General features: G+C 37.3%; 1 protein-coding gene across 1 annotated transcript in view; it reads right to left on the bottom strand.

The window, feature by feature from the left end:
* The window catches only part of LOC125030774 (LDLR chaperone boca-like), a 13,175-nt gene that overhangs the window by 563 nt on the left and 112 nt on the right, over positions 1-12,500 (bottom strand). The window contains exons 1-3 of the mRNA XM_047621046.1: positions 12,405-12,500; positions 7,508-7,743; positions 3,749-3,893 (exon numbers count right to left, since the gene is read on the bottom strand). The exon at positions 12,405-12,500 is cut by the window's right edge and continues 112 nt beyond it. Coding sequence (XP_047477002.1) covers positions 3,749-3,893; positions 7,508-7,743; positions 12,405-12,500 — 477 coding nt within the window. The remainder of the gene's footprint in view (positions 1-3,748; positions 3,894-7,507; positions 7,744-12,404) is intronic.

The raw sequence follows: 12,500 nt of genomic DNA, 5'->3' as shown, positions 1-12,500 counted from the left end.
ACACTCAATACTTACTAATGCAGGCTTTCAACTATATTAAAACTCTTCTTGAAAGCCAAAAAATTCTAGGACAACCAAGTACAAAGATTCATCTAAATCCTGAAAATATAACATCCTTGACATTAGCGCTTTAACCCTTTACTGACGGATGAAGAAAATCTTTTAAAAATCTTTTAAAAATGGCAACAAGCTGACTTTGAGCGTGGGAATTTGCTACATCAAGCCAAAACCCCGGCTCGTAGTGCGTACAGCCGCACTCCACAGATCAAGTTGTTATGATGCCACAGCACATGGCCCATCAGTATGGGATTATACTTTTATTATTATCTTTTAATCTTCTAGCCTTCATATGATGTGAGGTTCTTGTCATGGCTGATTTGGTTGTGACTCCAGGTGATGAATCATTCCTGTCATGCTATTATGATGCATGCAGTACATTTTTTCTTAATTAGGCTCCCTCAGGCCTACATGTCATAATGCTCTGGGGCATTGCATGAATGCTTTGTACAAAAGGGCAATATTTAGCAAATAATTATTCACCTGCTATGCCTGGAAGATGTCACACACCAAAACATTGCACTCTCTTGTTGCTGCTGTGAGCTTTTAAGTAACTTTTACTCTAGTTTACATCATCAGTCTTTTTGTGTGAACTACTCAGATAAACTGATGTTGTGCCCTACCAGTGTAACTGTCTTGAAGTATAACACACAAAGGGAAGTACTGAAGTCTTGGGAGTAGTAGCCTTGTATGTAATTGCATACAATCTCTTCCTTCATAAGAATAAGATTAGTGAGATAAGAGAAAATCTCGATAAAGCCAAATTCCATCCTGTACACAGAGTAACAAACCTAATTTTTTGAAATGGACTAATTTATTGAAATGTACATATTCAGGTTACTAAAGGTTTGATCTAGCAACTAAAATTGACATCTATGAATATGCAAAATCATTAAAATCATTTTTGGATACAAGTAATACAAAAACAAATAGTGCAATACACCAGCTGCATCTGAAACAGGCCCCTGAGGCAAGTCTAGTCAGCATATTCCCGTAGAGGAATATGCTGACAGCAAAGTCTCCCAGATGCATTGGGTTCAACAAATTACAAAATTTTTAAAAATCATATCTACAAATACAAGAGTACTTTCTTATATATATTTATACATAATTTTTATATAAATAAACATGTCATGATAATAGCGAGCCTGATTATGCATTAACAGCCTGATGTTCACTTTTCAAATAATGGAAGAAAAACCTTGGAGAGTAACAAAACATATCAATAAAAAATCCCTCTGTACATTTACATGGTTATCTAATGTTAAGATCACAGCTTATAGTTTCAGACCAACAGAAAATGTAGCAAGACACAATGTATCAAAAACACTAAGTGGACTATACATTAACTTCTTTAACATTTACAATGTACTATGAAATACAACCTATGAAAGGAAACATTGCAATCTGAATCATAAACTATTTCTATACACTAACTTATCCAAAGTAAACCAATCAAACAGCATTTCCACTTAACTAAATCAATATAACAGTAATGCTGGTGAAAAAAAAAAAAAAAAAATCATAAAAACTCTAGCACAGTAAACATGCATTAACCCCTTTCCAAAAGGTTACACCTATAGGCGTCATAACAATACACTCGAAATGTGGTGTGCGGCTGTCTGCCGCGGCGGCACGCCAAGGCACTCCGAGGCAGTGATTCGGCTTGATGTACCGAACTCACGCACTCAAAGTCGGCGCGTTGCCGTGGTTCGCCAGAGCGTATAGTTTTTTTTAAGTTTTCTACACCCGTCACCAATGGGTTAAACAAGAGCCCTCAACATCTGTCTTGCCATACAAAAAAAGAGATAGAAGACTTCCAAAATTATTCTTATTATGAATGCTAAGAAAGCTACTGAATAAAGAAGAAGTATAATGGAAAGAAGTGAGAGGAAATTAAATGGTATTATGGACATACTGTATGTAAAATCCGAAGATTACAAAAGATGGCTTTCAGTTACTTGGCATATCTATTAAAGGAACTTTTTGCCTTATATAACTTCTAAAATCTGAAAAAGGGCTGTAGGAAGGAAAGAGGATGTTACACTAAGCTTTGCACAAAGCTTAGTGTAGTATAAATTGTATAAAACAAATCTATATCAACTACCAACTGTCAACCAACAAAAAGAAATATAAAGATTAAAGTACAGTAGTAACAATCAAAGCAAATTAAAGACAAGACATTATCCAAGATCATTTTAGCCCAATGCCAACAGGTGTGTCACACATCATTTGGGTCACACTCAAAAGCATGGGACAGACAATCTCACTCACCCTCCACAATATTTTCTCCACTGTATTTATGATATTCCAGGATATGACGCTAAAACGAGACTATAAGCTTACTTTTAACCCAGTACTGACAGATGAAGCAAATCTTTAAAAACTCTATGCTCTGGAGATTAATGGCAACAAGCTGACTTAGAGTGCGGGACTTCTCTACATCAAGCAGAACCACCAGCTCGAAGCGTACAGATTGAGCGGTTTGTTATGATGCCTGAACGTGTGGCCCGTCGGCATGGGGTTAAGGAGCTGTAACTCTACAGTGATTGTAGTTATGGCCAAAGAAACAAACATTTGTTTAATGCACACAATTTGGAGCAAGGTCGACCACTTGCAAGTTATTACAAACTATAAGAGTACAAACTGTTATCCAAGGCAGAAAATAGAGGGATTGAAGGTCATTTTGAGTTAGTTAGCCTATGGTATGCATACATGAATGAGAAAACCACAAAATGACTGCTAGAGCCCAACTCAGGTTATTTCTTTGGAGGAGCAAGGGCATAAGCGCAACATGTACTCTACGCATGTAGGTAATTGGTGCCAGGTACACCTGCATGGATTTCTGTTTATTGCAATCTTGCATATGGCATTTGATAATGACAATGCACATAATTACACATTCATGAAAGTTTAAATTTTGTTTACATTTACACATGAAATATGCTTTCCATCAAGACTCTCTAGTAATATCTTGTAGCTTATAAAGGGGTCTGTACTTAGACTGAGTATGAAGTAATAATGTTATAAAATAAAAGTAAAAATTATGATGATAACATTATGGTTTGGCTTGCTCTAGCAGTCAGTGCCGTCCAACCTCTACAAATTGGTTTTAATTTGAAATTAGTATTTTCCGTTGTAAAGAGCACTTTAATATAAAGGAGTCAGATTATTTAATTTTGGAAAAATAAGCAAGATGTAGATTATTTAATGCTAAAGATGATAATACACAATGATATCCGCTCTAAAGTAAAATTCATATGGAATTTTGAAAATCAGCTTTAAGCATGGTCTTCATAAATAGTTGTAACAATTATTGTACCTTTTTCATGTGTTTCTGGTTAAAAATGCAATCGTAGGCCCAGGCATCTGATGATTTCTTTTCAATTATTTGCAAAGAAAATATGAGCAAATGACTGAACACCAACTATATGCTAGTTATTCATGGCCTAAGGCCAGTTTTTCAAATCATCAAAAAAAAAAATTTTGAACTATGGCTTACCTAATAATTTTTATTTTACATAAAAAATGGGTTTAGTCTTAGTAATAAAGGATGACTCAACTAGGTACCTGTATGTGCATGTGTTTACATACACATAAACCTCCTAAAAACTTATAACCAACCAGTGACCAGTAATATGTACAATGTACACAATATACAGGAGCAGACTCAAATCATAGAAGTTCCTACCTCAGGAGTGAAGTGTCCATGGTAGACCTTGTTCTCTATCGAGCACTCCTTGAAATCCTCTTGCTCGACCAGGAAGTCCTTTGCGTCCCATGCCTGAGCACCATCCTTAAACATGAAGATTGCTCTTCTCTGGTCAACCATGTACCTGGAAGAACATGATTGCAAACTTTATGAAACAAATCAACAAAGATGGCTACTGTATAAAATTTGGCAGTGGTAGTAAAAAAACAAAGGCGTTAAAAGAGGTTTGTGATGTTAGTCTCGACAAATATTAGATTAAGATTGCTCTTATTTCAATTCAAATTTTATTGGCATCTAAACTACGAGGAAGTTCACTGAAATGATCCTGCATTTCTTTCTCTCATTGTTTTCTTAATTCTTAGGCATATTTACAGTGATATGGCTGGTATTACCGATTCTGCTGGATATCTTTGTGATCTAAATTAACCCCTATGATCCAGATGACATGACTATCATGTCATGAAAAAATCTGGCTTGAGGGATAGGTGACGTAAACATGCCATCATGGAAAAATCTGGCTACAGGCTAGGCTAAAACAAACTTGCCGTCGTGAGCATTTTGGTTGATGGCCGGGATGAAGACTGGGAGTGCACGAAACTTTTAAAGGGAGATTAGATTCATTTGGCATTTAGGAAAAGGCTTTTGCATTAATTCCATTGATGAACGAGTGTGGAATGCACTGTCCATGAGCTATAACTGGAAGAGACCAGCTTCAGGGAGGATGCAGGTTGTATTACAGAAAATTGAATATTACAAAAAAAATAAAAATGACACAAATAACAAAATGTTACTTATTGTTATTATTCTTGCACCAAGTTATGGACTATCTAGAGCGATAATATGGAGTCCTTGCAAGGAAAACAGTCTATTACCATCTAGATAAAGCAAATCAAATGATAAATATGATCACTAATAAATGGCAAAAAAAGCTAAAAATACTTATGAAGAAAAAGAAAAATTAACATTGCAAAGGGGAGGTTAGTCTTGTCACTACACATGCATGTTCATGTATGCCCAGCCTACAACCCACGCACCCGTCAGAGTGGCCAATCAAGTGACCTAATTTTGGGCCACGTGAGGGCAGTGAAGCATCCGGATCCTATGGGTTAATAACATATAATTGGGCAAATATCTATAGTTAAGTAAATGCGAAGATTACAAGATATAATGAACATTTGACAACATTCCTCCTTCATGTTATAACATTGAGAAAATTCCCAAGAAAAAATCAAATCAGTAAACAAACTATAAAGATGCAAATTGCCACGCCCCACTACCACATTCTATTTTCAAGATGTTGCTTAGCGATTTACATTAATACAAGATCTACACAATGGCTGTGAGGATGGAATACCTACAAATGTTGAACCTGGTTGTATATATTATTCATGCATATATATTTTCTCTCACCTTTACAAAAATAACATACACCAGAACATAAAAAAAAGTACTCACTATATCATGTGTCACAGAAAGGAATATAGCCTAACCCAGTTCAAGACTCCTTAAAAACTGACATAACCTCTACGTGTGCCAAGCTCAATAGACCGAGCATCAAGCATGACTAGTGCCACAATTCACTACCTCATAGTAAAGCATGTCTTCTGCATATGGATTGTGACTCCTTTCCAAGTAAGCCATCCTTAAGGTGTTTATTACCTTCACATTGTCTCAGGCAGAAATATCTGATATATCGTAATGGTTGTTTATGTATTGGCCTTTCATATAGTGCCTATGAGGTTGTCGCTACTTCTGTAAATATAAAAACAAATATGCTATTATAAATGTACCAAGCATGGCATAACTTAGAATGTCAAAATTTAAAATGACAATTCTATCTCAATTACCTGTATATGCTGCTCATTTACAGTGTATATATCAAAAGAATGCCAATTCAAATAGGCTTACGGTAGAAAATCCCCCTGTTCATATTATACAGTCTTTGTAAAGCTTAACCCCTACATGAACATCATGGGAAAATTAGCTATGAGCTGCAGTGATGCAAACTTGCCATTATCAGCATTTTGGCTGAAGGCTTGGGTGATGGGAAAGACTTGCCATAAAGCTCTTAAGAGGGTGACTAGACTTATTTGGCGTTTAGGAAGGGACATTTGCATTATTTCCATCAATAAACTGGAAGAGCAGCAGTTCCAGGGAGGACACTATTTCCTCCCTCCCATGCTCAAGATCCTATTCCTGGCTGCTGTGACCGGCATAATAAATGCCATTTATTGTTACTATTCTAATTTTGCACTACTTATAGAGATGATATGGCGTGTGCAAGGAAAATCATATATTACTATCTGGATAAATTAATTAGATGACAAATATGGACATTGGAAAATGGCAAAAAAGCTAAAAACATTACAAGAGTGCTTGCGTGTGCCCAGCCTGTAAGCTGCACACCCATTAGAGTGGCCAATCAAGTAAGCCTAATGCCCGTACTTTGGGCCATGTGATGGCATCCAGATCCAATGGGTTAATATAAACATTAGCCCTAAATGAAATGGTGCATTCTAAATCTGTATCAATGGAAACCAAATAGACATGAAAAAAATAAACTTAAGAGGGAAACAGACATTTGATGCACTTGTGCTGAATGAGAGCAGAAGAAATGCTGCATTGGCCATTTATTTTCTCTGCAATATGTAAAATGAAGCCAAACACAAATAGTTTACAAGGATACATGAAAGAACAAATACTAATTCTGTGCAGAATAAAGAACACTGGCAAGTATAAAATATTTACAGAAGAAGTTTCTATAAGTGGCATCATTCCATTTTGAGATCATAGTAATTTTGTTGACTGAGAACACCTGAATGTCCATGATTACTTCAAACGTCACTCATCACTTTATAAACCTTTAAAATCATCTTCGATGTTCTTTATAACTTTAGATTTTCTACGAGAATTTTTACTTACTTATAAAAGTGATTCTCTATCTAAAATAAATACATTTAAACTGATGAATATACATATACAAATATATCCGTAAATATAAGATTTACAACGATCTCCATTTCCACTGACCTTTAAGCAACCTTCAAGCTTGTTTTAAAAGTTTCTAGGCTCCAGCTATCAGAGACAAGCAAACAGACTATAATATCTCCATCTACCTTCTATAAATCATTTACCCCTATCCAAAGTTCTGAACAAATCTTTGATATCAATTGATTAAAAGATGTCTATCTTCAGCAAATTAAAATTCTCATAGTTTCCTCTACCTTCCATAAACTATTTGCCTTTAAACACTGCTATGAGACAAATTAATACCCTTTTTCCTCTCCGCGATAAATAAAAGAATTCCATCATCAACCCTTCTTATCTATAAAGCCTTATCTCTAACCAATATAAGATCAATGGATTCATCTGTTCCTTGCTATGATAAACAAAAATACTAAAATCTCACACTACTCTCTCCAAAATCAACAGATCAATTTCCTCTAAATACATTCAAATGGACAACAGAAATCCTGTCCTTCTCTCTTTTCTATTAAACATTAACTTCAATGTTGTAGGATACACTACTCAATCTTTTCTTTCATTCAAAAATAAATCAAAATTCTCGAAGTCATCTACCCTATAAAAACATATATTTCCAAAATAGTTTGTGAAAATAATGGATAAATTTCTCCTTCTTTTCTGAATTAGTCTAAGCAAACATGCTCCTGTCTACAAACCTGTACTTCTAAGTTACAGTAAATAAATCTCCTGCATCTTACTCTCTGGATTTCTTACCTCTCTGCCTGTATGTGGTTGTTATGCAGTGCGCTCTGCCATAGCTTCGTGACGTCTTCCGCTTTCTCGGGAGTGAGTTCATCCTTGACCTGGACAAACATCATGAGGGTGCGGCCTTTCTTGCTCATCTTCAGCAACTGCTCGGGGTCTCCGATGTTGCTCGGGTCAAAGTTCATCTTGGGGGGAGATCGCAGGTGTTCTGGCAGCTCATCCTCTGGGAGTGGCTCTTCATCTTCCTGAAAATAATCATATTTTTATTCACATAATCTGTTAGGCCTGTATCACAGTCCCTATCCTTCTACAAACAAAGCCTTGGCATTCTACTAATCTAGAAATGAGACCACAATATTAATTAAATCCCTATGATCTGAATGATGTGACCATCCCATTACAAAAAAGTTTGGCTTAAGGGGTTACAAGTGCACAAAACTCTTAGAGGGTGATTTGACTCATTTAGCATTTAGGAAGAGGCTCTTGTATTATTTCCATCAATAAACAAGTATGGAATGTACTGTCAGTGAGTCATGACTGAAAGAGCACCGGTTCTAGGAAGCACATGTATTTCCTCGCTTAGGATCCTATTCCTAGCTGCCGTGTCCAGCAACACAGGTTGTATTACAAAAATTTATTTAAAAAAAAAAAAAAAAAAAAATATATATATATATATATATATATATACAAATAATAAAATGTTATCTATTGTTATTATTCTTGCACCAAGTAATGGACTACCTAGAGAGATGATATGGAGTCAAGGAAAGCAGTCTATTACCATCTGGATAAAGCAAATCAAATGACAAATATAGACAAAGGAATATAGCAAAAAAGCTATAAATGCTCAAGCAGAAAGAGAGAAAAGTAACAATCCAAACTGGAGGCATAGAGTCTTGTCACCACAGATGAGTGTTCACATGCACTGGTCCTACAAGCCACGCATCCATCAAGAAAGGCTAAAGATATTGAAAGATACTTATTGACCTTAATGCCATTGTGCCAGGAGGTAAAGAAGCAACCACAATCTCTGCACATACAGTATGTCAAGTGGATGGGTAAACTACTGCAAAGTCATATACTTTTTAATTTTACCTTAGGCAGAAAACAAAAACATTTAATACAATCTCTCCACCTAAAACTCAATTTCCATTAGTTCCCCAAATCTGTTGGACAGCGAGGTGTGGTGGGTTTGCTACTTCAATAGGCGAAGGCTTGCACAGATGAACATCAGATTCATTCTCACCACATCAGATTACAGGACAAATTCTGACTCTTATCACCGAAAGTCATGGTGTCAGACAAAAAGTTTACTGTGAATACTGCCACTTTAGTTAGTGTAAAACAGCTTGAGAGTTATTCAAAAATATTTTGTTCACTTGAAAGTCAGTACTTGGTGGTTATTCAAGTTTTACCTGAAAATGGTATGGTGCATAATTGTTCAGACAACCTATGCACACACAATCACACAATACTAGCACTGATGGATTCCTCTCATCATCTACTACTCATGCATTTTGGAATTATGCCACACTCCCTCTCTCCTCCACAAACCACAACCTTGGCTCTAACATTAGGAAAATTATGGGGTAAAATAAAAAGTATGCCTATGTACAAGTTTAGGGCTACTATAGTAGTTAAAGATGGAGGCTCTGCCTCTTAGGATCACCAGGGGTTTCATCCCCAACTCCCACTCTGGAATACAAAGACTCCTCCACCTATTCACAGCAGTATAGAGCCTACAACTAACATGTGGGGTGAAATATAGAGGAAAATGAGCTGTACATCCTATACTATTTAATTTAGAGGGCTACTATGCTCCCAAACCCTGCTTGGAACATAAATAATCTTGAGGTATTCAAGAATGGATGGAGCCAAGGACAGGTCTTCCACAGGAGGGGGAAACTTGTGCTCATACTGATCTGTCCACTCAGTAGATGGTGCTGTGGACAGTACACCAATTACATGTCATAATATGTTTCATCTGATCATATAGTAGTATGTGCGACATGGCACATATAAATTTTTCTTTCATTTCTGTTTCCTTCACTACCTCCTGCAAAGCTAGCAGTGCCATCAGTCCTTGGAAACAACACAGCTCTATGCCCTCCTAGAAGAGTGTGTCATGAGCTGAATCCCAAGTACTACACAATATATATGGGTCTTCATCTCACAGGTTAGTGTACAGGGGGGACAGCCTCCTGCATTATATAACATTGTCTATATATTCTGGATAGATCCTCAAACCACTTCCTTCCTTGTGATCGGTCCTATGCTCCATCCTGCCATACACACGTGGAGGATTCTTTTTATTCCCGAGTGAGGGCTGGGGCCAGTAATACACCCAGGAGGCTCACATTAGATGATAATTGAGATATGCTTCATATGTCTTTTTCATATTTTTCTCTGTAATTTACCTGGTAATCTTCAAACCCTCTCCTACTATCAGGGCCATGTTTACGGAGTATAGGGGGATTTCCACAGCACAATTTCTATGTATATGAGTAGTTGGGGGTGAGAGGAACCCATTGATACCATTAACATTATGATCTGGGGTGAATAGGCCTTCTAACCATTTACCACATGTATTTCTAAAAAAAAGATGCTAAATACTCTCCTAGTGACGTAAAGTCATTCATTCTTATTCGTATGGGGCACTTTTTACATCTTTTTCCCAATCTTTCATAAATAATTAAAATAAATTTGGAAATCATGTTTAAAGCAGATTTCTGAATGATTTCAGATTTCTGATAGCTCTTCTCTTATTTTAAACAAATCTTGCACTCATTCCTGTCACAAACGAAGCACAACTATGACATTGGCTCCAATAGCTGAGGAGAACATGATCTATATCAGGGAAATTATGAGATAAAAGCAAATGTTCAAAGTAAACCTTTCATTTATAATATTGCAATGCACTTTCTTATTAATTTGGAGGCTTCATCCCCTAAACTTCCATTTAGTGGGGGCTGCTGTCCCCCCTACCCCCTGCCTGGAGAAATTTAAATTACGTCAGATGGCACGGTCATGTTCTTCAGTAACAGTGTTAGGTGTCATTTTCAATAATACCAAAATAATTCTACCAAACCAAATATGACATTATTGATTAATGACATTTAGCATCCTAAAGAATGAGATCTTTTGGCAAAACCCAAATGATTAAGTTATGAGAAAAAAAGTCTTTTCAAAAGGCATGGATCCACTAAGTTAGGGCAAATTGTAGATGATATTCCTATTGAGGACAAAAAGTTGCAGTCATTAGTACAAGAAATGGTAATTGTTACCAAGAGCCACACTCCTTCACAGAGACTAAGTTCCAAAATGAGATTTTTTTTGATGTTTCCTCTACCCAACAATCTTGGGGGATGTGTGGGGAACCGGGGGTTGAATGGGGGGGGGGGGATAATGGATGGTGGCACTGTATGTCAATAGGAAGCTGCAGAAATCAAAGAAAGTGATTTATGAAACATTAAAAAGTATATTTTCTAAACCTAAGCCAAATTTCTGTCACGAAAAGCACAAAAAATGATGGAAATTGGTCAGTGAAACTACAGTTGTCCCCGCCATCTTTGAAAGTCAACGGACCAACGAGCCAACTTTTGAAAAACTCTACGGGAATCAAATCCAGTGTTTGGTAAAAATCTACGGGGTTTCACATAATCCAGATCCCCCGTGGAATCGTACAATGCGTCCTAACCAATAACCCAACCTAACCTTAACCCTGTTGCTTTTATACACTATGATCTATATACTCACTAGCCATGGGGCTCTGCCCCCTGGATCCCCTTATTATTATATGCACCTAGCCAGGGGGCTCTGCCCCCTGGACCCTCTTGTTATTATATGCGCCTAGTCAGGGGGCTACGCCCCTGGACCCCCTAATGATATTTAAACCTCGCCTCGCCTCGCCTCGCCTCGCCTCGCCTAACCTAACCTAGCCTAATTTTAGGTACCTAGCCAGCGGGCTATGCCCCCAGGACCCCCGTAGTATCATATGCGCCTAGCCAGGGGGGCTACATCCCCTGGACGCCCGTGGCTTTAAGAAAATACAATCTATCTATTCCCTAGCCAAGGGGCTCTCCCCTCTGAAGCCCCACGGTAAAACCACATACCTCTATGTACCAAAACACCAAATTTTTCTTCGCTTCCATCTATGGTCTGAATTCCTTGGTTTCTAATCACTTTTTTGGTATTTAGGGAACTTGTTGGGCTTAAATATCAGGCTGAGATAGATACTACTAAGGTTATTGTACAAAATAGTGTAAGTAATTACCAAAACACGTAAAAGAAGAATAATAAAAGTAAAAAAATTAATTAAATACATGAATTCGGAAAAATGGACACTGGTAATTACAAAATCATAATTCTCACAAGTGCGTAGTAATATATGGACTACTTGATAGATCGCAATAATGCATTACGTGTCACATTTCTTTTGGTCCTGGCAAGGTAAACATGAATGGGGACTTGTCATTTCCCTGTAAATATGAGGCTGCGGCAGATCTACATGTATTGATTACAACTCTATTTTGTTATTTCTCTGTGCGTTGCTCTCGGTAACATTAACCCAAGAAATAATCTGCAGACACGAACGGAAATGGCACAAATAGAGGAAAATAATAGCGGAAAGCACCGCTCACAGTCCACTCGGTGCTCCTAAGTATCATCTCTACCTTGCCATGCATGCCGAGGTGAAGACGATGTTTGGCATGGGGGTGTTAGGGCACGGCCAGTCACACCTACTTAAATTGTTGAAAAAACTGTGACATGGAATTGGGGCGAGTGCGTCCCTATCCCTCTCCATCACACGCACGTGCATTTCAAACACTAAACTACATGTAAAATAATAATAAAAAGAAATAACCACAAATGAGTCCGTCTCTGGAACCAGTCTCTGGTCACTTACATCCCACTGGTCTAAAAGTCTCTCTAAATCGGCGTCTGTATAATCCCGGATATCTTTCTTGGCCCAGGCTGGTTTCTCTTCTCCGCTGTGCTTCTT

The sequence above is a fragment of the Penaeus chinensis genome, chromosome 11 (assembly GCF_019202785.1).
Source record: "Penaeus chinensis breed Huanghai No. 1 chromosome 11, ASM1920278v2, whole genome shotgun sequence".
Classification (NCBI taxonomy): Eukaryota; Metazoa; Arthropoda; class Malacostraca; order Decapoda; family Penaeidae; genus Penaeus; species Penaeus chinensis.
This window is presented reverse-complemented; position numbering and strand designations above follow the sequence as displayed.